Here is a 26806-nt window from a genome sequence, read left to right as displayed (position 1 = left end):
TAGGCTCTGGCTTTGTGCGTCAAGCAGGGAAAGGAGACCCCTTTCCCTGCTGGGTTTAACACCTTCAACTTGCCTCGCGGAGGCTGACATTTACAAGACGTTTACAACACGTTTCCTCGCAGCTCCTTTGACGAGGTTTGACTTGCACATAACAGCAGCCACAAAGACGAAGCCCCAGCAGACATCCTCCTCCAGTCCCTCCCACCCAGCACGGCGGCGGGGCGGCACGCCAAGCCCAAACATCCTTCCCCCCTCCCCGAGCGCCCGTGGAGGAAGACCTCCTTTTGATTTTGTGCTTCTTAATCTGAGGGAGCCAGGCCTGTAAATATCACAAAAAATGATAACAATGAGTTTAGAACAGAGACAGACTCGCTGTCACCAACTGTTAACTCTCAGATCAGGGCAGCCTAGGAAGTGGACCCTTATCTGACTGAGGTCCAGGACATGCTGACTAACACCCCTATTGAGACTGCAGACCTTTGGCTCTCTAATCTCCCCAAACTGGAAAATGTACACCCTGACGGACATACTCCCTTCTTAAGTATTTCAGGCCTCAGCAAACAGACAGATCGTGCCGTGAGATGAGCAGCGTTGCCCTGCTACAATGCAGGAAATCCAATTTATTTGTCTTGAGGAGTGAAACGTGGAATGACAGTAAAACCTCTCCAGCCGTAGCACTCAGTGCCAAACTGCAGCCTTATCTCTGCTTGGTTCATGAGATGAGGAATCAGTGCCAAATGTGGAGGTTTACACTCTCTCTTTTGCGGATATGGACTTCACAGCTCTTTTTTATTGCTTTGTTTTAATTCACTCCCATGCTGACTGTTCTGTAAAGACAAACCCAAGCCAGGGGAGTTTAAGCTGAATTCAACATATGACCATGGTGCCTTTTTTAAATGGATTTTTAGGTTGTTCATTCTGTCCTATATTTGATATTCTATATTCTATATTCAATATTCTATATTCTAGTGATGAAGGACATGAAGGTTGCAATAGGCATGTTCATATTAGCTACTGGAAGCAAGCCTTTATCATGATAGAGGCAAATAGCGTGTAGGAGGGAGAAAGGGATAGCTATTAATGAATAAGACAAGGATTCCTACATGGTGGAGGACATTTTTACGAGTCTGGATGATGGGCAATTGCATCTCTTTAGCTGGCTAAGTATGGGGAGTCAAGAGCTGACTGCATCCAAAAAGGGATCTGTACGCCTGATGTCCTCCCGAACCCACAGATTTAAAAAGCAGCATTCTTCTATAGTGAGACTGCCTTTTTTCTAATGCAAACAATCACCGCAATCAGAAAAAGGTCCTCAAGTGAGCTGCTCTTTTAATAATACATGAAAATTACTTGTATTTTCCATTTTACTAAGCTTTAGATGCAGTACTTTCAGATTTGTTTGCCTTCACTAACCTTAACTGTATTAAACCAGCTATACTTATAACAACTGTCTTTCAGACATGAAATTAATCTGTTCTGTGAAGCTCCCCACTTCAGGAAGAGGAATTTTAGAAGTAATTTACTCATTAATGCTATTATATCCCTTGGTTATGGAACATATCTGCCCCCTCCCTCCCTGTGCATTCAGATCAAGGTTGTTTACCCCAGTAGCAACAATCAGTCTTTGTTGGTCTTAGCACAGGAGAATGGAGCTGCGCAAAACCTGATGGGATAGATAAGCACAAGGAATTCAAATTAAGCTTTGCTGCCTGACTCCAATCCCAGAGCTATAGGCACCACTTGAATCTCACAGGTCTCACATTAAAGACAACACTTAAATTTAAGGGCTGTGCTCTTCTCCCACTTTACTCCATAGATACAATATTTCCTGCTCTGTTTTGGAGCTGCCAGTTGCTCATACCATCTAGCAGACCTTCCTTCATAAGCTATCTATTATAAGTCTCTGGTTTCCTATCTGCAAAACCCAATCCTTCCTGGGGTTTTTGCAGCACAAAGGAAGGGGAACCTTCCTCCTGGAGCTGCGGGATGATGCCGCAGCATTATCAAGCTGGGATCATCTCACCCCACTGCCATACTTATCTGTCCTCAAGCTGAACTTAGCTCATGAGCCACAGTTTGACTGCTCTCCCCATAGATTAATCACTTTTTGTAACAGAGAACTAGTACAAATTACCTAGCTGGCATGAAGGGAGCAAATGCAATGTACGTCCTGCAGGACTCCCTGTTTTGACTCATCTTCCATGCTCTAAGAGCACACAGTGGTTGGAAACACTTGTCACCTACCTACAGTACTAGTCATTAAGTGCTAGGAAGAAAGCTGGAAAGAAGACAGTAGGGTTTGTAAGCTCGACAGATGGGTTGAGTGTTACAACCTTAGGAACCATAAACCCAGCCTAAACCCACATGGATTCAAGATTCAATGCAATCATCTGATCCTTCATAACAAACACAGCTACAGGAAAGGCATGGTGACCTAAACCAGCTGCCCTCTAAATCCCAACAGCAGTGATGCTGATATACGTGAGAATTCCCCTGCTTGGCCAGGAAAAAGCCATCTACATCACTAATCATCCTCAGCAGGAACAAACAGCCTGTAAATCAACTGTAGAGAAGCACTGCAACTTGTACCAAAGGTTGTGACAAAATTAAACTCAGTATGGGAATGCAGTTGAGGCAGCCATCAGCTGACAAAGTACATTTCTTCCTCATTCTCACTTCTTGGTGTAGTTGCTGTAAACATTCAAGACATTTCTCTGATTTATGCATTTAATTAAAAGATATCTATAACATTCATGCTGTTTACGTTTAACCCAATGCTGCAATGAAAGCTGTAATTTTGCCTGGGATTTATATTCTGTACTCAAATTTATTTTGATTCATTGATTTAAACATACACACAGAAGTGAAAATGTGTCAGATCATGAAAATGGAAAAGATTATACTCCATTATCTAGTTCATCTGTCAACTGGGGCAGAAATCTTCCAAGGACTGTTTTTTTTTCTCAATCTGCCACATTATGGAAACTTAATTTAAAAGACTAATTCTGAAAAGACAGCTAAACCTTAAAAGTGGAAGAGCAATTGGACCACTATAATTGGAAGCTGGTTACATGATTTTTTTCCCTCCCTTTATCTTGTATTCAGTTGTTCGTAACTCACCAAATCTTGCGCCTTCTGGCATAAAATTGTTTGGCTCTGCCACATTATTTTATACTTTTTTTAAAGAGTTCTTTCTTTTAAATGAAGTAGGAAAAATGTAAGTTGGTTTTTTTTTAATCAAAAAAGTAGTAAAATAATTGTAAAATCAACTTTTTTCCCTTTTCAGCTACCTTGTGTATACTGAGACCTTGCAGTAAAAAATGAACACAAGGGTTTAGGAATAGCTCTCAATAGAGGAGAAATAAAAAATAAAGTCAAGAGCATTTCAGTGTAATTTTACTTTGCCCGAAGTTGCAAGATATTTGGAAACAACACGTCATGCACATGCAGTGCATTTGGCACTGGGCTATTCATTAGACTCCCAACACATGCAACTAAGTAAGGGGAGGCTGCACAACACATGCAAAGCAGATTTAGTCACAGCCAAAAATGTAATAAAAAGGATGGGGTGGCTTTCTAGGGTATGAAGGAGGGAAACTTGGGAAATGTTACTTAGCTCGAGCAAATGTATAGCTCTGAAGTTAACAGGGGATGGGCTCTGGCTTGCAGCCCTGCTGTAAGATGTACTGGATGGGGAGTTATGGGCTGCTCATGAGCGCTGGGCTCCTGCCGAGCTGCTGCGGAGCCAGCAAAGCTCTGCAGCTCTGGGCAGGGAAGCTCCTCTGTGCTCTCTTTCAAACAAATGGGATCATCCCTGAAGGTTAACAGAGTTCAAATGATGTGGCAGGCAAGCGGTTAGCAGAATGGCAGTAGCTCTGCGAAACCTACACACGCAAAACGTTGTTTACCAGTGTCAGAGATCTGTTACTATGGGGAGAGACTTGGAAAGTCTCACGCTGCTTTCCCATCCTCTCATTTCTCCAGTGCTTTCTTCCTGCCTTATATTTTATATGTCTTTCTTGTAGTAGCTTCCTTAAAGCAATGAAATCAACCAATTTCATGTAGCTGGTAACAACCAACCAGATACACAGAGACAAACAGATTCCTGTTAGAATCTGTGTACAGTTTAAATTCTTTGGCTCCGTCCCAACACTTGCCCTTCCTTCCAACAAAGTGAAAGAATGACCCTATCTTTCTGTGTGCCACAGAAGAATTAAACGTGGAGAATATGTCTTTATTTTTTAACAGCACAATTAAATCAAAGTAGATGCACGGATGAGCAATTCAGCATCTCAAAAGCTCACATGGGAAAAACAGATGCTGCTGCTACACTCACCTCCAGTCTCACTGGGTGTTTCACAGTGCAATGAGAGGCCAAGACCACACTTCAGTTGTGCATAAAGCAGTATCTGATTGATCTCTTTCGGCAACTCATGCTCCTTTTAATGACTGGAGGTTGTATGTCATCTCCTGACCCTTCCCTTCCACAGAGTTTGCAGAGAACCTAACATGAGGCCCCCTATTTATCACTATTGCCAATGCCTTGTGCAAGGATGCTCTGCCATCTGGAGAGCAGCAGTAAGGAAAACATTCCTCATCCTGGGTGACAGAAGGAAGATGCCACCACGTAACCACCTTTTTGCTCCTCCAAAACAACATCCCTAACAGTGATGGGTCCTGCTCACTGCTGCAAAACAGCCTCTGTCTGACTGGAGCATCTTTCACTGGCCACAAAATGAAGATGCTGAAGGGCCCTTCTCATGCTGTGTCACCAGCAGAGCACAACCAGACTCTTCTGATCCAAGGAAGAAGATCATCAAAACAAAAGGCAAATGATAACTGTTAGTTAAGAGGCAACCAGCCTCCATGAGAGTGCACTGCTGCTTCTTCATTATTGTTTGCTATACTGTCATTCACACTCCCTTCTTACTTTTTATGCCCAGAGGCAAAAGGATGCTAACTAAACCCTTAGCAAATGCTGAACAGCCAAGTCAGTGCTGCTCTTTCCCAGGCTAGTTGTCAAACAGCTCTTTTACCCCGTTTTACTTTGTTTTTTTGTTATGAACTTTAATCACAAACACGAATAAACAATTTTATTATTATTACCTGGCCACATGATGCATTTAAATCCCCTGATAACCAGCCCTCCACCTTCTCCTGCTCTGCCCAGACCCCAGCTCTGCTCCTGCTCAGGTTCAAAGGAATTCCTTAACTTTACAACATCGATAGTTTCCTGATGGCCTAATCCTAGGTCAGAAAGGAAAAAAGCACCCCTTTAATAACTGTTGTTACAGGACACTATTCCATCTTCTAAAGCCTCTGCATGTAACTGCATGAAACCTCATCTGTTGTCTTAATGGGAAGCAGTTAATTACAATCCACAAGCTGCCACAGGCAAGGCTGAGACATTAATCAGGTCGGCTGGGTATGGGGCTGTAATAGCAGTCAGAGTTCAGTTCACTGAGCAGCAGTGAAGGGACTAAACCCAGTCAATGGCAAAGTGAAGACAACTGCAGGAGAGAAGCCCTGTGGAACAGCCTAACTCTTGCACTGCTCATCACCCTGCTCCTAGAAGGGTTTATTTTCTCTTTTACATTTTTCTTGAAGAATTAGTCTCAGAATCACTAATAATAGAATATTACTGTATTAATACAATATTATTATATTTGCATTTATACAATTAAACTGTTATTACCTAGTACCTGTCTCCTGGCTGGGTAGACATGATCTTGTCATCTGAACATTTCCGTTTACTCTCAAAACTGTGGTTTTGGAGAACCAAAACTGTCCAAGTTTCTGTGAAACGCTGACCTGCATAGCGATACTATTGAATCGCTCTTCTGAGGCAGTTATGGTAACTCCAGAATAAGGTGATTTCATTCCAGTGTAATTGTTCAGCTTTGTGAAGCAAGCAATTACTCTGGAATGAAGTGACTGAATCCAGAATGAGGCTTCCAGAAGGTAACTGGAAGAGTTTTCAGGGGTGGAGAGGACAGACATTAAGCCTCCATGTAAATATTAGTCTCCATGTGGATGACAGCTTGGGAATAGGAGTGTCCTGAGCTAGCCCACCCTTCATCCTCATCTTGGCCAATGCACCTCATTCCTGAACTGCAGAATCACTGTTACTCGAGTCACTCACCCAAGGCACCACCCTCCCAAGCTACCTTGTCTTGTGCAATACACAGCTCTTGCTGCTTACCTTCATCTCTGGAAGGTGAAATTTGCTTCTCTGGATTCCAGCAAGGTAAAAAAACCCATAGGGGATTCAAACTATGAACAGGATGTAAAGGAGATAATAAAACCACATAAAAGATCAGATTTTAAAACCACGACTGCCATTATAATTCTGAAGCCAACAAAACCCTTGCCAATACTTCTGAAATCCTTACATGCAAAGTTTCCCTATATTATATTTGCATTTATACAATTCAATTGTTATTACCAATTACTCCAAATTAGCCCAATTTTAGACAGACATCTCTCTTGTGAGTACTAAAGAAAATAATCTTAGCAAGTGTTGAAACTGGATTAAAGTGTTTGGACCTTCCCCTGATGATAGAAATGGTCTTTCTGGGACCATGACAAGTTCACTGATTGTTCAACATATAAAGCAAACATGGAATTCAGTGTTAGTGCCACTTTGGCCTTGATATCAACAGTCTCTCGTCAACAGACATGAAGCAGCCCTTAGCAATCTTCTGGCTTCCCTGGCTTGGGACAGGAATGACCAAAGTTCTGATATTTTCAGTAGCATCTATGTACACAATTTTAAAAAGTCTGGGTTTTTAAAGGAAAATCATATTTATAGTATTAAACAACATTTTTTTTTTAAAGCAAGGATTTCTAAATTTATAGTATTTTTAAGTTAAATTAATCTGTAGACACAGTTTTAAAAGCATCTGATTTTTACGAATCTCAGGTCAACAATGAGGCCAAATCATGACTACCCTCTTCTGCAGTGGCTTAGCCTTGCAGGATGGAGGCTGTGGATGGGTTCCCTTCACTAGCTCAGCCACACACTGATCCTGCAGCACCAAGAATCAATGGATGGAAGATGAGACTTAAGTGGCAACTTCTCAGGTCTCACACAAGCTGTTTTCAGCAACTTTCTGTTTATGGACAAAGATGCCAGGAATATGCTGCGAGGGCTGGAGCAGCTCTGCTCTGGAGCCAGGCTGAGAGAGCTGGGCTGGGGCAGCCTGGACAAGAGAAGGCTCCTGAAGGGGACACCTGAGAGCAGCTCCAGTGCCTAAAGGGGCTGCAGGAAAGCTGGAGAGGGGCTTGGGACAAGGGCCTGTAGGGACAGGCCAAGGGGAATGGCTTGAACCTGCCAGAACAGGGGAGACTGAGCTGAGCTCTTAGGCAGAAGCTGTTCCCTGTGAGGGTGCTGAGGCGCTGGCACAGGGTGCCCAGAGAAGCTGTGGCTGCCCCATCCCTGGCAGTGCTCAAGGCCAGGTTGGACACAGGGGCTTGGAGCAGCTGCTCCAGTGGAAGGTGTCCCTGCCCATGGTAGGGGTTGGAGCTGGATGAGCTTTAAGGTCCCTTCCAACACAAACCTGTCTGTGGTTCTATGATCCACAACAAAGCTAAATGAGCCAAAAGAGCTCTAAGTATTTTCACAGGGTTCTGATCTTATTAAAAAGAAGAAAGAGCTCTGATAAAGTGCAAATATTCTGTTTTCAGAACCTTCATATAAGAAGCAATGGAATTAAGTAAGTCTGTATTCCTTGCTACTGCTATCAATTAATGCAGCAACAACTTCCAGACATAATAATTACCATATGTGCACTGTGCTTTACCTCTGGGCTTACTAATTTCATACACAGGAGGTTACAACTTTTGATTGCATTAAAATATACTGATATGTTACAACAGAAATGCTCCCACTGCAACACATCGTTGCACAAAATAGATGATTCGAGTGATACAGAAACTGCCATCTGCACCCATCAGCGGACAACTTGCTAACAGTCATTTCTCCATCCCCTCTTAAACACATAAACCCATTATTACAGCAGGAGAATGTCAGCAGTTTCCTCAGCTGCTCAGGGACAAGAATTATAGGGTCTTAAAGAGGCAGATGTTGACCACTGGATAAATGCAAAATCACTTGGTGTACCTATTGATAAACGTAATGAGAATACATCTCCAATTTCTCTCTGCCATCTGCCACACTGCGAGTTTGCTCAGGCAGAAGTGATGACAATGAACTCAGATCACCTGGCGTTTGGAAGGTCTCAGAAAAACACTGAGATCTTTTCAAAATGTGTTTGATTTTTGAAGTTTGCTGAAAACTCGATATATAATGGAAGATAATAACATCCAAACAGCATTTAAAACAAGTGGTGGTTGCGTTGCTACAAGACAATTGGGTTTCTAGCTATGTGCAAACACAGCAATACATTCAGAAACAACTGAATCCTGTTTGCACGTGGCTTTTTCACAGTCATCCTATCTGCATAATTAAAGTTATATTTCTATTCAATTCTCCCTGAGATTCTATAAATTATATGACTTGCTTTAAAACCTCCCTGTAAGCCACAAAGCACTGGTAATCTTTTCAGTAAATCTTAATTTTCCTTCTTCTACTTTGGATGACATATTTCAAGCACAAATACACTGTACTCATTAGGCAAATCCTACATTAAAATAATTAGATGGTCCTAAAACAATTCAGCTGGCCTAAAATAGCTCAATAGTCCTAAAATATGCACAAAGACAGTGGCAACTACGATGTGAAGGAGCAAGTGTAAGAGGCAAGATTACCAAGCTCGCTGCATTGGTTGTACATGCATACAGCGTGAAAGCATGTCAGCGATTTCCAGAAACCTTTAAAAGCCAGAAGGAACCTGGCTGGTTTCCAGCAAAAGCAATAAAAACAAGTACCAAACACAAAGAGTTAACGCGTTCTTCCTACTTCTGAGAGCAGGAACGAACCCGGTTTCGTCAGTGAGGTTTGGCAACGTGCGAAATCCTGTAACCAATTTCATTTCCTGATAAATGAACGGTCCGCAGGGGAAAGTCAGCCAGAGGCTTTGGGAACTGTCGAGAGCTCAGACATGACCGAGAGGCTCCTGGAAGGAGCCAGACTGTCTCTTTGCTTATCACCGCCCAGCCAAAAGGCACCATCCGAACACCGGCGCTGCCAGACTCCATTTCGAGCCGGAGCTGCAACGTGATAGTGCTTCATCAACACACGGGATCCCCTGGAAAAATAAACCAGCTCCAGCACACGTCTTGCGTTAGGCTTCAAGCAACCGGGCTGAAAACGAGTGGTTGTATAGAACAGGCGTTGGGATGTGACTGCACTGTTGATGTGTTTTACTGCCAAGTGCTAGGAGTGACTTGGTTTTCTGGAGCTTAGAGTCTCCCCCCTTCCCCGCCCTTCCAACAGGAAAAAGCCAAATACAGAAGGATAAATCATTCATTATTGCATAGATCCTGGCAGTAGTGAGGCTGCAAAGGAGGAGTTTTCAATAGGAGCTATATGCTGCTTTGCATGGAAAGTTGAACATCGCTCTCAGGTTTAAACTGTTCTCAGTTTTAAACTCTAAATTGGCTTTTTGAAGAGTTGACCTCATAGAAGTGACTGATGATAGCCGTGCTGAATGTTAACAGTAACATTCAGATCTAATTGCAAAATGACAAATGTCCCCCAACACCAGCTCAGCTGTGCGCTGCCGATCTACGTGAGTGCCATCTTTTCATGCGGAGGTAACCTGGGTGTTTGTTTGCTTTCATGTTACTACAAATTGATTCACAACTCCAGTATTTTCACAGGAAATTCAAGTAGCCTGACACACAGAGAGATTTGAACTTTTAGAGGTCTAAAGTTTGCGCTTGCAGAAAATAAATAAATAAATATTGCCAATCTGATGACCCCTGAAGGGAGGATAAAAGGGAAAAAAAATAGCTTGAATAATAACTTCAGGCCCTTCATTACCAAAATCCTGGGTAACTTTTCAAGTGGCTTGCAGGCTTATAATAGCAACGATGTCTGTAATTGATCAGCTACCCCAACACAACCAGATGTTTCGGTGACAGGAGGAAAGTAGTGCTGGTTCTAGAGCTTACTGGGAAGCAGAACATCGTTTCAGAGAGAGACAATATATCTAAAGAGGAGGCTGTGGAAGCTAAAGAAATATGTTCTCAACTAAAGTGTCTGAGTTCAGTTTTATTGCAACTTCTAGCTCTTTGGAAAGCCTGGGGTAAATTCCTTCTTGCTCCCAAGGAAAATGATGCTCACTTGACTCTGTACATTAACATGGACACTACTCATTACTTTGCTGGGATCTCTGACTGTGAGAAACACAAGCTAATAACATCAGAAAGACAGTATTCTATGTTAACTAACAAGGCTTACAAACCAGGTACGGGGCCTTGGGGGGATACTACAGCAGACTGGTTTTCCTCCAGACCCACTAAGATCTACACTTAGAGCAAACCAACTCCAGGACCTCATCACTGCTGCTTCTTCCATGTTACTTATGTTATTTAATGCACCTGTTAGACCCCAAATGAGAAGAGCAATGAAAATACCTGAAAGAGATCCAAAAGGATCAGTTATTCTTTCAGAGCATTTTGATATTTCACGATACTGCTGCATTTGAAAGTGTCCTTGCTACTCTTTGGGCTACTGATGTGCTTTTAGCAAATATCGCCTTGACTATTGCACATCACTGCACAGCAGGGAAACAAGTAGTCTACTTTCTTCTCTCTTCAGGCATGGCATTAAAATAAATGATAATACTGCAGGGTATAGTATACCACAGACAGGTTGGTATAAGTAGAACCAGGCACTATAATATTGGTATTTATTTATTACTTTTACAACGAGCAGCCAAAGCACATTGAAGGGATTTAGACATCAGTGTGTTATTTCAATTATAACCTGTATACGAGAAATGGCTTGTTGAACAATTGACATTTTGATAGCATCCCAGACTGGCTTGGATTAAAGGGACCTCAAAGCTCATCCAGTTCCAACTCCTGCCATGGGCAGGGACACCTTCCACTGGAGCAGCTGCTCCAAGCCCCTGTGTCCAACCTGGCCTTGAGCACTGCCAGGCATGGGGCAGCTACAGCTTCTCTGGGCACCCTGTGCCAGCGCCTCAGCACCCTCACAGGGAAGAACTTCCTAATGCTCAATCTAAATCTACCCTCTTCCATGTCAACAGGAGAGCTTTCAAAAGGTCCATGGATTCGGGGTGGGTAACCAAGACTCACTCCTAGATCCTTTGAGTTGATTCTTCACCAGCTAACCTCCATCTTCGTTCCTTTAATTGCTTCTTTCAATCCACTTCAACTGAATTGGTTGAAGCTCAGAAGCTCACAGACTCTTTTTTGTTGTTCTGTTCACATACAACATAGGAAGAAATACAAAGATCTCATGGTGCGAGATCCTCACCAGACTGCTGACCACCATGGGCATGACTGCTCTGCAAAGGCATGTACAGCTTTCCTTGCAGTGAATTGAACTACTGAAGATATAGGTGATGAGGCTGGTCTCCTTCCATCTATAGTGATACAACACAAAAAACCCAGTCCTTTAAAGCAACATAGGAGAGGCAAAGCCAGGGCAATCTTCTCAATCAAAGAGAGGACATCTCAATCTTCTGCACTATTGCTCTATCAATGTTACTCCTTCAAAATAGCAGCCACAAAAATGAAGGAGAGGACAGAGAAAAATGAAGGATAGTCCCTCTTTCCTTCTGATTAACACCAGTCACTAGGAGCCACATACTCCCCACAATGAGATCTGCAAAGTCCTAGGCACCTGCCCAGTGTCCTTCTCACATCATGCCTGGTAGCATCTCATGAGCATGAAGATACGGCTTGAAAACCTTGAGAATGCTGAAGCCAACAGCAAAACTGTCCAGCAAAAGCAGGAGTTTTCCTATGGAACTCTGAAGAGTTAGGATATAGCAATGAATGTTCCAGCAACTAGGAAAAAAACAAGGTTGAAGTTCTCCATTTATTTTTTACTTTAAAGCTTTATACAGTGCTCTCTCCAAGTTGAAAGCATGATTATTATTTTCTGTTCAAAGAGATTTTGGCTCCTATACAGCAAGAAACTGATATTACATGAGAAACAGTTTAAAGATCAGAGATTCAAGAGTTTGCTAATGCATACTTTCCTATGCTGATGCTGCAATGGTGTTTATATTACTCTTCAACAGGGAGGTGTCACAAAAACATTAATATGTTTTAACTGTGTGCTAGGCAAACAAGCAAAATAAAATAGCTTTTTCTTTTCCCCTCTTGTTCTAGTCAACAATGCCAAAAGTTACTGTTTATTCTTCTCCACCCCCATGGAAGAATTTATAACCACTGAAGTAAACTAAAGTTAAAAAGCTGGGTTTAATTCAAAAATTGACTGACAGCTGCTATGTAAAAGCAAATTTAACGTGCTTAGGTTCCCAAGAGCATTCCCATTTGAAAAATGTAGTTTTACTGGAGCCATGAGAGGGGTGGGGTGGTTTTGGACCCTTCCCCATAATGCTACGAAAATAATGTAAAAAAGCAAAACTGTCTAATTTTCACATACAGACAACTGGGGAGAGGTGGAGAGCACATCCCCTTTTCAAATAGCCTTGACAGTAATGTATAAATATGTGATCAGTTACAGTGTTAGCTGACTCTCTTTGGGAGTGCCAAAGAGAGGTTGTGAATGCCACAGTACACACCACTGCTGTTAGAGCTGGCAGTGTTCAAACAGATAATATACATACTCAGCTGTAACTAAGACCTTATGTGCAAAAGGGCTCATCTTGCACCACTCCAAAGAAAACCAAATCTTGACATAAACGACAGTTAAAATCCATGCAAACACCTGCCAAAATGGCAACTGTAGGAAGAGGTCTGGTTGGTTTTTTACTTAAAAATATCAAAACAAAGCTTGAAAAATAAATAAATATGCTTTATAAGTGACTCGTCAACACGACCAGACTATGCCAACACACTGTGCTAGTCCACAGTCCAGTTCTATAGATCACTAGTTTCCAGTCAAAACTACATTTCAGAGGTCTGCAGTATAATTTATTTCATTTTCTATAAAGCTTCGAAGTTAACCAATTTCTCCTGTCTTACCTGAAGGATGCTTCTGAAAATGAAGTGTTAGCATTCAATCCAACTCATCAACTGTATTTGCATTATACATACAAATCTCTCTAAAACCTGCCGAACTCTACTTTTAACCATGGAACAAAAGGACTCACCAAATTTCAAAGACACTAAATCCACAGGTGCTAAAGCTAATTTACATTGGCCCTTGGCTTCTTCACTGTTAAAAAAGTAACCAGGCACATATAAGCAAAAGCCTTTTGTTACCATGCTATATATTCTAACCGGCTGCTCCAGCCTACCTCCTACCACGGATGCATTTCTGTGAATTATCGTATTTATGTATAGAAGTGACAGCAGCATTTACTTCTGAACTACAGCCCTGAAGTTTTGGTTCCCTTCTGGGATGATGCACTTCAGAATGCCAGCAAGTATCTAACCTTAAGCACTGTAATAGCCACAGTTTTTCCATAATATTTTTCACGTGCTTTCCGTCTTGCCTACACACAGATTTGCACCATTTAATTAAATAGATTTAGATGATATAAACTCCTGCTTGGACATACTTATTATAAAGCGGTGTCATTCAGTTTAGTTTCAACTCACTCTCAACAGTTTAAGTAGCTGGGCTTATATTAATAGAAGAGCACCTGCGTTAAGGGTTTGCCCTGGTTTAGACAGACAGGTTTATAATCCCACTTTAAGATTAGCCAGAGTCAGCTGAGTGCAGACATGTCTTTGACTGCCTGCTCACAGCTTCATGATGATAAGTTATTTTCTGACCACAAAGCCCATCAAAACTTTCAAGATTGTTTTTCCTGGAATTTTGATTACCCAAAATCATATTTCTCAAGGGACGGGGAGTATATTCTTCTCTACCCAAGGTCTCTGAGAATCTGACCTCTAAAACGAATGCCTTCAAAAGAAATGTGAATTACTGTTCATCACTTACAGGTCAGCTCACGGAAGCAGGGAAGTTTGACATCTTAATTGAGGGTATAAATTGTCAGAAGGAAATATACAATCCATAAATATTATTCTTCTTAGCATATGTTTGGTGTTTTGGAAAAGCCCAAAAAGCACTTTGTTTAAAAGTTTCTTACACTTCTTTTACTAATCCGATCTTCTTCAGGTTAAGGGTTAACAGCAGTTGAGAGCCAGAAAAGGAAGCCTGCACTATAGATGCCTGCCTAGCATCAGACCTAAGGATGTATTAGACACAATCAGCTTCCACTATAATAAGATCTTTGACCCTTCAGCCAGAAAAACATATATATCAGGAAGAATTTGATTAATTTCTTTTTTAAAGGAAGTTTTCTGTCTCTCTTGCTTAGTGCTACACCCTAGAGCTCTGGAAAAGAGCTGCTGGTCTCCATAGCTCCTCTACCCCTACTTCTTTACAGTGTCATACAGTTAATTTGTGCATTCTTCTATCTGAAACCCATGGTAGTGAGGTACTGTTACAGCACTAAAACAAATGCAAGAAAGCTGTACATAGCTTAAGAATTACAGATCTGCCCCAAGGTTTAATTTAGATCATTAAAAACCACTGGTCCGGATTCTGAAACCAGCATCTTGCTGTGGCCAGATAACAACCACTGAGGATTAAGGACATAAGGACTCTGTAAAAAACCCTCAACCAGAGTAACAGGAGCAATTGGAATAGAAGACAGGGCAATGGATGGTCTCTTGCAATCAACATCGTGTTAGGTAGGATGCATATATACAGAATGCCATTAGTTTCCTTTGCAACCTGGGATGCTGCACAAGTGCTACCCATGTCCTGCCCCTCTGCACAGTGTGATGGTACAAGTGACTGTTGAACAGATGACGCCCCCTTGCTAGAAGGAGCATCTGCAGAAACAGGGTAACCCTTCCCTAGAGTGCTCAGCAGCCAAAACAAGAAACTGTTTATACTCCCTCAGTTTTGGGGACTTCACATGCACTTTACGGGTCCATCTTCTTCCCAGAGTTGGAAGTCCCTAATGCCTGGCATCCCCCATTGAGTTCACCACCACCTCAGTCAAACTTCTGTTATTTTTATGACATTTTAGTGTCGGTGATGCTTCCCCAGGAGTGGGGTGATGTGCTGGGAACACAAAGCTGGTCTGGTCCAGCTGCCAGGCAGTTCCTACCATCACTCCAATGACTATCTGCTCTTTTCCCCTGTGCTCTGATGCCTTCATGATTAGGGGCTTTCTCCAATGAAACAAATGGAAGTTGGAAGCACACCATTAATAAAAGGGGAAACCTATGAGAAGTGCTTTTAACACCTAAAGAACATGTTCTGCCAAGAGACTGAAAGCTTTTACCCCTGCTTCTTTTACTATTCTGTGAAATTTTAATGCCCAAACTAGAATGTACATTAATAAATATTAAATTTTGTACCATGCCAAAAAAGCGTGAGTTGATGGCATAATGGCATGTCTGTATAACACACAAAGAATGTGTGACAGGATGCACACTGGTGACAAAATACTCATTGACACACAGAGAAAAGGAATAAGAGAAAAATAAAAGCAGCTCAGCGTACGTTCATGAAAATGAAATCTCTCCCTTAAGCGGCTTAGCTAATGGGAACTTTTCTTTTATAAAGCATTAAATGTGGCCTCCCAAGTGTGATCATTCCATGAACCCAAATGTCAGCTTCTAGTCACTAGCTGGTATTTGAAACAAGTTTTCCCACTTATTGTGAAAGAGTGGTTATCTGCTGGTTAACTCCCTTTGAAATCCTGAGATAACTGCCTGACTCCAGACACGGTCCTACTTCTCTCACGTTCCTGATCCTGAGAGTATAGATGGTTCACCAAAGGCAAGAAAAGCAGAAAAGAAGAAAGCTCCTGAGAACTTTAAAAAAATATATATAGAAAGAATGAGGCCAATTTTCACCTATCACTATGATCTCTAAATTGCCTTTAATAAGCTTCTGCAATAAAACAGGGAGCCTGGATTGTGGGCTGCTCGTCTGCGAAGCAGACAGCTCTATCTCCATGCCGTGGCTTCTGCCTCCATCCTGGGCATATTAACTTCATTTATCTTCTCCCACAGACTGAAGAAGAAATAACCAGCTCTTGATTTCAGCACCTGCCCTTTATCTCTCTGTTTATGCAGAAGTCTCCTAAAAGGCTAATTACTCAGCTTGGACTTTCCCTGCTTTCCACAGTACATGGCTAAAAGCATATGCTTAAAATAATGTTAATTATATTGTTTGTCTCCAGTCAGATTGCTCCAGGACTGGAAGGAAAATCTGAGTTAGAGCTGCCATTTCCCAATAACTATTTGCTACGAAAATGCAGGATATATTTCCTAATACGCAAATACATATATATATACACACACATATTTATTTGCTTGTCCTATATATATATATATATATGACCTCCTCCTAACATGCCAACTTTGCATCCCAATGTTGCTTCCCACGGTGAAAGGGAGCAGGAGTACCAGGGTGTGCTACAAAACTGATAAGCTCCATTATGCAGATCAGGATCGTGGCTCTAAGTGCTGTTATTTTTAGTTGACGTTTGTTCATGTTTGAACTATGGTCTAAGCAACAGGCTCAAGACCTGAATACATGTAACGCCTCTTGAATGCTCACTTCCTTGACAAAGGCCAAGATAAGCAACTTGAAAACATTCACTATATTTATCTGTGCATACATTAGGTACTTGCACATAAGAAAAAAACCCACCATTGTCTGAGCTAGAGGGAAGCGAGCTAGTAAAAGCACTGATTCAGTCCTCATTCTTCCCAGTCATAACCTATTTGTGTTTCAGCCACCTCCCTCACAGTGCTTCAGCTGAAGATGGTAATTTCTAGGCGGTAGGAGTAATATCTCTGCAGGGTCTCTTGTACTTGAGAACACTTCAGTATGTTATGGCAAAAGGCAAGGATGGCTTGAAAATTAATTAGCAATTAACTGCAAAGCTGATCTATAAATTCTCAGGATTAAACTCCACAGCTTTGCATGTTGCAATTACATGTAGATCATGTCAACCCAGATAACACAGACCCATAATTCCTTCACACATTGTCTAAGCTGGCCAGACACAAGCCAACTCCTATGCAGAAGCTGCTTCTCTGAATTGGCTGTGCCCTAGTCCATGTGTGTTAGAAAACATGTCCTTTCAGCAGGCAGTATTAGTTGGTCTATGCAGCTCACAGTCAGGAGCTTAGCAATGCGAACAGCCAGGGAGCCTATTGTGCAGGCAAAGTGATTGCAGGTAGGGCTGCTCCCACCCATCCAGACATGCCCAGAGAGTGTCATTAAAGACATGTGGATTAAAGCTTTCTCCTTTATTTAGCTGCTGGAATTCCTCAGAGTTGCCAGAGTTATTGTGTAACTATATCTTTAGTCTGATCTTACTATGAGTTTGTTGAGCGTTAGAATAGCTTCCCCTGAAAACCTCAGAGACTGAAGTGGGAAGACCTGAGGAACTGTGAGACTCTGAGGAGAGACCTGCAAGGATGGAGGGCAAGGAGACTCACAAGGTCATTTCTACAGGAGGGAATCTCATGCTGCTCATCATTAATCTGTGCAAAGAAAGGATGTTATTTGCATTCACAAATTAATGCATGACATTACAGATACCAAGGTCAGTGTCACCAACTTTTCTCACCTGCTCTGACCAAACTGCTGCTCAGCAGAAGGACTTTGAAAACAATGACAAAACCCAGTAGGCAGAATGGGCAGTGTAGAAGAATTAGGTGAAAAGTGTCTGGTTTTGCCCCTGTCCCCAAACGCAAATCCTTGGAAGGAGAAGTAAATCACACTATAAGCTCCAGAGCTTATAGTAAGTCACACTCGGACTCACACTGTAAGCATCCTTAAAACTGGAAGTACTCAACTGCATGGTGAGGACTTACAGAGCTCGGCACTCATCAAAAAATTCTGATCCTTTGATTCAAGTGGCAATATAAACATGTAATTGTGAATGCTGTATATCATTAATGCAGAAAATTTAAACATGATGGGATTTCATTCCAGAAACAACATTTCTTTAAATTGTGGCCCAACATGCAAATCAACCTGGCACGTTAAGTAACAGATAAACCCCTCATTTTCTTGTAAGCTGTGAACTTATTTAGCAATGGCTGTGTGTCAAGAAGGAATCACTGTAGCATCTTAACAGCTTTTAATTATCTGCATGCAAGAATACATTCTTATAGAAAAAGCAAAAGGTCCAGTGTTTGTATTCAAAGGATTGAAGTGTAGTAAGGACACAACCCAAAGGGCTGTATTTAGATACAACAACTTCGCTTGGTGTTACTTAGGCTATTCCTGTACTGAGGACTCGGACTCTAGGCCAATCTCTCCTGAAGTAATTCGGCCCGAGCGGCTAAATACGTGCCATCTCAGGGACACAAGGAACTGTAGGAAAGACATTAGTATGTGCAGCCAGCTAGACAATTCCCACTGGGTGTTTTAAAATTACCAGGGTATAAATAAATTACCAGCCGTCGCCAATGGCTGTGTACTCAGTGTGCCTTATCAGATGATATTTTCCTAAAGTTACCATGAAAGAAATGGGTCTCGACACTTTTGCTCCCTTATCATGGAGTAGGAACAAAAATGGTTCTGCAGAAGGCAGGCAGTATTTAAAATACACTTGGCATAACGGAAAACTAAAATTCGTTGTGTGTTTAAAACACACACATAACTCCCATTTACTGACTTACCTACTCATACAGATTTAATTATTGCAGTATTTAAACATCACACGGCTGTTAATGGATTTTAGCCTCACAAAACCTGTCAAGTTGGTAAATCCCTCACAAGACTTCAGAGATTCTCAGAAGGGAACGGAGGGGTCTGCTCAGGATTACACAAAAAGCTCATAATCATGTTGACCAGACTTACAGGTCCCAAAATGATTTTTCCTAGATTGGTTAATTCTTAACTAAAGCCCCCAGAACTTATCTTTGTAGCATTTTATACAGACTCAAACAGAGCAGCAGAACATGAGAGAAAAAAGATTAAGTTAACAACAACAGCAAAGAGAAAGATCAAACTTCAGTTACAGCTTAACTAAACAACGGATGGAAAGGTGAGACTGCATCCTTGACATTTTCTTTGTCAAAGAAAACCTTGGCCTCAGCAAATTGAAATTCCTCCACACACTTCAATTTAATAACTAATCAAGAAAACTCACCCAAACATTTAGTACAAATGAGGAATTTAAATTAAAACATACTCACATGGCAACCCACAATGTAAACCCTTATCAGTTGCTATCGATAGGAGAAATGATGTTTTGACATTACGGATATAAAGGGTATGTAATTGATTGGAACAGTACACTTTAATTGACAAGGTCTTGAGCACTTACTCTTAGCCTGTCTTTGGGCAAAGCAACAGCTCCTTGCTTGATGATTTCCAGAACTCGCTCCACTGACAGCTCAGCTCCAGCTTGCTCTAATCGGGAGCTGAAAAAGCTGATCACCTGGAATGAAAAATCAGAGCACGTAAGAAAATTGAAAAGAAGAGATCTTTGTATCAATTTACACACGAAGCTGTCATCTTCTTTCTGTGGATCAATGTATCTGTACTTCTCAAAGAATAATCATGTTATCACTTGTGCCAGGGAGACTTTGTTAATGTCAAACCAGCACAATTACCAGTATCCTCCTGCAGTCATTTTTAACAGATAGATGATTTTACAATTTAACACACAGAGCTGAATTAATAAATTTACATTTTCAAGTGCCATGCACTGACATATGCTTATATTTCTACCTGTCAGTACTTCTGCACATCAGGATTTTCAAGGCCTTCCAGTCTTTGTACAGTTTGTGCTAGAAATTTGCTTTCATTTTCAAGCCTTGAAGTAAAATCCTTATAGTTTCAATTACTTCTGGAGAGAAGGCCTTAAGAGAAGTATTACATATCTCGATACAAGGACTTACGTGACTTCCTGGGGCTTTTGTAGCATTCAAAGCCATGCAATTGTGGGGGGAGCCCACAAAGCTCCACTTCTCCCTAAACTAAACACCCAGAAAGCCCCATCACTTTCTCCATCACAGATTCCAGCCCCAAGGACCTCTAAGTTCCCTCTGAATGCTCTCATCCTTCACCAGTTTCCCTAGTGAGGCCAAGCTGATTTTCACCATATTTCCCTCCCCACCCCCTTTTCTATGACCCAGCTGGTCCTTGTTAGTTAGAACACAGTTAGGTCAGGCTTTAACTTTTATCCCTCTCCAAGCTCAGTAGGTCACACCAGAAGCAGACGTCCCACCGGCAGTTCTCCATGTGGGACATCACAAAACCTCCATTTCTATAGCTGCTTTCATCTGAAGAGAACACACTCTGCAAGCCCCATCCCTTATCCTGGAGGAACTCATCAGTCATGTAGAGGATCTGAAACTCAATGCAAAAGAGGTAGAGGGCAAAATTTCAGCTCCTATTTAGGACCTATTTAGCTTCCTTTGAAAGTACCACAAGACGTTCAGAACCATTTAGTAGAGCCTGAATACACGTGAGCACCAGGCTACCCCTTGGCTGGAGGTTGGAGGTTCTTCAACATCTGCTGGGCTTCGGACATGCTCTGTTCTGGAAAGTACTCATGTCCACTTGTATCTGAATCACAGCCTCCAGCATATCAAGTGATTTTTGCTAATTCTCCCAAGTAAAAGGGGGGGGGGGAAATGTGTATTATACTACAAAATCTCTGCTGAGCTCTCTTTGTTCTGGAGTGAGACACAGCTGGAGCCAGAAACCATTACCCTAATTATGCCTCCAAGCCCAGCTGCTGCTAATAAAACAAAGACAGCTGATGGCTTGATTACTGTGAGATTCAAATGTGTCGTTCCTCTCTTGCCATCCTGAAACCTTAGTCCTTGTTTTAAGCAGGTAAGATTTGCTGGGCTGTACAGCAATTTTCTCTAGAAACTTGAAACACCAAGCAAGTGAGATAAAGACAAATGACAGTTGCTCACGTTGTCTTTTTGGGGGTGTTAAGGGTATTTGGTGGTTTTCTTTGTTGTGTTTTAAACAACAGATGCATGGAAATAGTCAAAAGTCAGGTCTAAACTTCTGTCCTTATGATTATCTCCATACTTAAATAGAAGGGAGAATTTCACTGCCTCCGGCAGATGCTGCAGGTAGGTTTTACACTTTTACAGATAAGGACACTGTGATTTCTGATTCTTGAAAGTAAACAGGAGTAGGGAGATGTGCTGAGTTCATAAGCAAAGGAGCTGGAGGGAGGAACCAGGAATTACAGAGGGGAATGGCAAGAAACAGCTTGCGCAAAGAGTGTGAGGACCTTGGAGTGAGGCTGACATGGTTTTGGCATGGAGTCTGGGACAAATTGCTGGTGGAGGATACACAGCTTGGAGAGGAACGAGAAAGTTGCCCACAAACTCCGAAAGAGAAAAACATCTTCCTGCATTTCAACACTCTTCTGTTGTCAGTAATCACTGGTGAAACCTATCCTCGCCCAGGGCAGGCTCATGCAGAGAATCCATCCCACTAGTGCTGCCTTGTTAGCTTGAGTTCTGCTAAACCACAACAAAAGCAAAGCTTAATATTCGGCTTTTAATCAAAAGGATAAAATACAATTATTAAGGCAAACGCATATAAAACCTGAATGAAGCTCCCAGATACTACCCGAATTCTGGTGTTTCCCTAGTTTGGGAAGTCAAAGCCTCCAATCTCAACATGTTTTTATAGAAGACTTTTATGCTTTTTGTGGTAAAGGTACTAATCTTGGTTGAGTTGCATTCCACAAAAAACAAAAGTGAGATAGGATTCTAGTATTTTTAGGCTATGTCAGCATTTCATGGAACTGTGAATGACTTTTTTTTTTTAGTGCACATTTGACAACTGAAATTAAAAATATCTACCTTAATAATAATACTTTTCTAAGTGTTATTTGCCTTACTACTACAGACAATATAGAAATTGGAGTAATTATCTTTCTAGCACTGATTGTACAGTACCTCAATGAAATATGGAAATAAGGAAGAAAAAAAAAGGGGGAAAAAAAGATGAATTATACATAGACTATTGTAAAAGAGGCATTTTCTTATTGCCATTAGATTGGTAATAAACCAAAAAGCATCCAGCATTGCATCCAGCATTACATCCCTACTGCCCAAGCTTCCATCCTCTGTAGCAGAAAGTCTAACCCTTTACCTGGTAATCCGATCAAATAGCAGATATAAAAACATAAAAGCTTAATACAACATTAAGGAACAGTAGCCCTTTCCTTCGAAAGAGCTTTAATTATCTTCTAGACATAGTAACAGACCTGCATTTAAATAATCATGAAAATTACCAGATTTCAACTCCTTGTCCACTTAAAAATGAACCAGGAAAATCAAACTGGTTGGACAATATTAAATGAGTTTCAAGTTTTAGCACATGCTTTGAAACCCAGTGCTCAGCATATTTATGTAATGTATGAAGAAAACCAGATCTCAGGGCAAATGAATGAGGCTGAGAGATGCTACCCACTTTATGATATTCTGCAAATTATTTTTCTCATCAATTATTTGGGCAGGCGGTCTAAGAAAATAGAAAATAACAGCAAACACTGCTTCAGAAGATAACAAGGGATTTAACAAGTCACTGTGAATTACTCGTATCCAATTCATGCTCTGCACTGAGAGGCCCTCTCCATGCAAGGAACAAAACCTGTTTTAAAAAGGTCTCTCTCTGCAATCTGCCTTCCACATTAACAGAGAATAAAAGGTACGTCTAATCCTGGATTAGACAACCCCTCATCAGGAATATCTTATCAGCATCCAGATGAAATGATGTATCAACAGCACCTCGATCTGTGCAGAGCCTAATGATGGTTGTGCAGGCTACCCAACTGTGCACGCAGTGACACGGCTTGGTCATCACCAGTTCTAGGGATTTCTAGGCTTTGATTCCTATACTATTAATATACTTGAGATCTCTAAACAAACCTGCTTTCTATAATGATTTCCAAAATAGCTTTTCATAAAGCTTTTCAATTTATGAGGTCAATTTCCCCTGGAAGACCCATCTTTATCCCTTTTGTTTTCAAAACAATAAAACAATTTCAGAGATTAAAAGTGCTACAAGAAAGCTAGTATTATTCAAAACCAACATTTTAGGTTTCGGGGCTTTTTTAAATATTATGAAGGAATAACCATAGCATCTGTTCTTTCACCCATCTACTGTTTTTAGTAGGGCTGAAAGGCTGAAGGTAAAAAACAATTCTGTTTATTATAGCACACACAAATCAGCAGAGCTTTCAAGGGCAAGATGCTTTCTCCACTTGGATTCTGTTGTGGGATGCTGAAGTCCTGCAAGGCCCCAGCCCATTCCCTAACTAACACTACTGCTCCTTGCTTTCTCCTCCAGCTAAAATAACAGCGGAATTTGCTGCTACCTCCTCTGCCTGCGAGTGTCAAGGCTAACTCTAAAAAAAAAGACAAAAAAACCTCAAACTTGGCACCAAATGGAAAAGTTCTGATTCCTTTTTTTGCCCTTTTTTCCTTTGTTTTTCCCTTTGGAAAGGCGCACATTTCAACATCGGCTATTTTATATGTCCAGCCATGTTCAACACCAGGAGAGTAACAGACTGTATTGACGCACACTGAAAGAAGAAGAAAAGGAAAAAACAAACCTCTTGTAGTAAAGTACCACAGAATTAGCACTTCAGCTAAGTAGTTTCCTTAGGAAAACATAAATGGCAGCAATTTTCAGTAGGCAACAGGCATAGCCTGCTATCCTGCAGGAAAACTGAGGCAACGCCAACCCTCACTGATTTAAGAAGGGATGAAATAGCTTCAGGTGATTCAATATCAGGAGAAATACAGAAGGATTATCAAGTTCTTCAGATTCACCTTGAAACTAGGAGCATGTTCAAAGAGATACAAACTTTTCAATGTACTTCTCATCTCCCCACTCCTAGCATAGAAAGTGGATAGGAGTGGGGAGAAAACAAAGCAAAAAGACAAAAGTAAACACTTAAAGAATCTAGCCAAGCTCTAGTAATCAGCAGGATCAAGGTTTTTCTATGGGCATTTTAAGGAAAACCATAAAATGCTGGTTCTCAAGTCTACCGCAAGTCCTGCTGATGTCGCAGTAGGCTTTGCTGTACAAGAGCCAAGCCAACACAACTGATTTTAAAATCCATCAGGGAAATGTCTTCGGAGAATTAAATACCTAGCAGAAAATTGCATCAAACGGATCCTTTGCACCATTAAATCATTGCTCCTGACCTCCTGATTTCTATCAGACTATTCTGCAAACAAACTTCTAGCAACTCCTAGTTAAACCTGTTCAACCACACGCTATCTATCATTAGCTCATAGGAAATATGAAAACAATGAAAGCCAGTGAGTTCTCATGATGGCCATGAACCAAACGCATCTTTAGGAATTCCTAGCAAAGAGATTCCACCAAATTCCTGAGACATCTGAGCTTGCTGGCCAAATTATAGACCACCTCTGAAGTGGAGGATTATAGATAGTTCACAGCTGAAACATTTCTGCAGGAGGCCAGAACAGGAACCATAGCATTCCTCTTTGTTCACCATCCAGAGGAAGAATATCCCATTTAGCTAAACAAGATGCACAATATCCTATTAAGATGACTTTCTAAAATGAAAAGTAAATTAATAGGAAACAGAAGGTATTTTGAGTTCTTTTTTTTTCTGTACAGAATTAACTGTTCCCATATGTTCCCAATCAGCTGGGAATGGTGATTTTTAGCTTATTTATAAAATCCCAGAGGCAAATAAATAGTTTTCAGTATAAAATGATTCTATATGCTGATGACCCTTAAACATTCACACTTTTTGCCTCAGCTAAGCACACACAGGTTATGTGTTATCTCCAGAAATGGTCCAAATTGTAATGTCCATAGTTATTGTTAATCTGAGCAATTGCCACCCCGGTCTGAGCAGGCGGAGCTGAGCATTACTGCATCCATGTACCCATCCCCATATTCATATGTGCCTACAGACATGTTCTGCTCTATCTTCTGCTCCAGTGTCATCCTGCCAAACGTCTGCGATCCAGAGGAGTCTGATGCTGAAGGCTCTGGAAACCTACCACAGTGCTTCATTATTAGGACCATTAGAAAGTCTTTTGTTATGACCTGTGAATCCACAAGTATGTGAAAAACGTTATTCCCTTTCCCTTCACAGCAGCGTTTCTCTTGAAAAATATCACATCACCTTTTGCCTTCCTTTGGCGAGTCAGCACCCATTCTATTTGTACTTAGAAGTCTTGTTTCCTATAGCTCTAGCTTCTCCCCAGTATTTCTTTCATGGTGATAGCTGACCATGAGCAGCTTGTGCCCAGGCAGCCAAGAAGCCCCCAGCATCCTGGCCTGGATCAGCACCAGTGCAGGGTCAGGGCAGGGATTGTGCCCCTGCCCTGGGCACTGGTGAGGCTGCACCTTGAAACCTGTGTTCAGTTCTGGGCCCCTCACTACAGGAGAGACCTTGAGGTGCTGGATGGGGCCAGAGAAGGGCAATGGAGCTGGTGCAGAGCCTGGAGCACAAGAGAGACGGGGAATGGCTGAGGGACCTGGGGGGTTCAGATGGAGAAGAGAAGGCTCAGGGGGGACCTGATGGCTCCCTACAAGTGCCTGCAGGAGGATGGAGCCAGGAGGGGCTGGGCTCTGCTCCCAAGGAACAAGGGATGGGACAAGAGGAACCGGCCTCAAGCTGCACCAGGGCAGGTTTAGATGGAGCTGAGGAACAATTCCTGCCCCAGAGGGTGCTCAGGCATTGGAACAGGCTGCCCAGGGCAGGGCTGCAGGCACCATCCCTGGACATGTTAAAAATGTGTAGATGTGGCACTTGGGGACATGGTTTAGTGCAGACTTGGCAGTGCTGGGTTTACATCTTAAAGGTCCTTTCCATCTTACATTATTCTATGATTCTAAACCCAGAGTAAAGTAGCTAACACGTTGCTAGCATGAGTAAGCTTAGAGGATACCTCTGTGCTAGTCTCCTTTTGCATATCCCCACAGGACTGCAGCAAATACCTCTTTCTATTTGCACCATCAACTATTAATTACTACCTTCTCAGTGTATTTTCCAACTAATTTTGCATACAATTTGTAGCAGTTTCAATCTTTCCGTGCTTCCTATTTTGGTTTATGAGAACATTATGTGCAACAGAGTAAAAATAATAAGTATTAAAGTCAAGATATGTCATATCCATTTTATAGATTCTTGACAAAGCAGCCTGGCAAGTGTTCTGGTGTCCCAAACTCACTTCAGTTTGTATATATTCTGTATTTTGGTCAGATTTTTTCAATATAGAACATTGCTATGCTATCTGTTAGTATCTCTATACATCTGTATCTATATGAAATACAAAACCAGACTATAGTGTAGGATCAAAGGATCCTACACCCAGTGTAATGAAGGATTTTGCTGAAGCACAGAGGGATGTCAGAGTGACCCATAGTATAAAATACACCTACTGCTCATGCAGACCTCTAGTGGCATCTGATGACGGACACTGTATCCTATTCCTGTGGAGCCAGGCTGAGAGAGCTGGGCTGGAGCAGCCTGGACAAGAGAAGGCTCCTGAAGGGGAGACCCCAGAGCAGCTCCAGTGCCTAAAGGGGCTGCAGGAAAGCTGGAGAGGGGCTTGGGACAAGGGCCTGTAGGGACAGGACAAGGGGAATGGCTTGAACCTGCCAGAACAGGGGAGACTGAGATGAGCTCTTAGGCAGAAGCTGTTCCCTGTGAGGGTGCTGAGGTGCTGGCACAGGGTGCCCAGAGAAGCTGTGGCTGCCCCA

At 41.8% G+C, this 26806-nt stretch overlaps 1 protein-coding gene across 1 annotated transcript in view; it reads right to left on the bottom strand.

Moving 5' to 3' along the window:
* Window positions 1-26806, bottom strand: part of DYM (dymeclin) — a 225360-nt gene that overhangs the window by 12026 nt on the left and 186528 nt on the right. Inside the window, exon 17 of the mRNA XM_031045692.2 lies at window positions 19395-19508. Within this exon, the coding sequence (XP_030901552.2) occupies window positions 19395-19508 (114 nt within the window). The remainder of the gene's footprint in view (window positions 1-19394; window positions 19509-26806) is intronic.

Source organism: Melopsittacus undulatus, chromosome Z, assembly GCF_012275295.1.
Source record: "Melopsittacus undulatus isolate bMelUnd1 chromosome Z, bMelUnd1.mat.Z, whole genome shotgun sequence".
Classification (NCBI taxonomy): Eukaryota; Metazoa; Chordata; class Aves; order Psittaciformes; family Psittaculidae; genus Melopsittacus; species Melopsittacus undulatus.
Note: the sequence above shows the minus strand (reverse complement) of the source record. Positions and strands in the feature narration are given on the sequence as shown.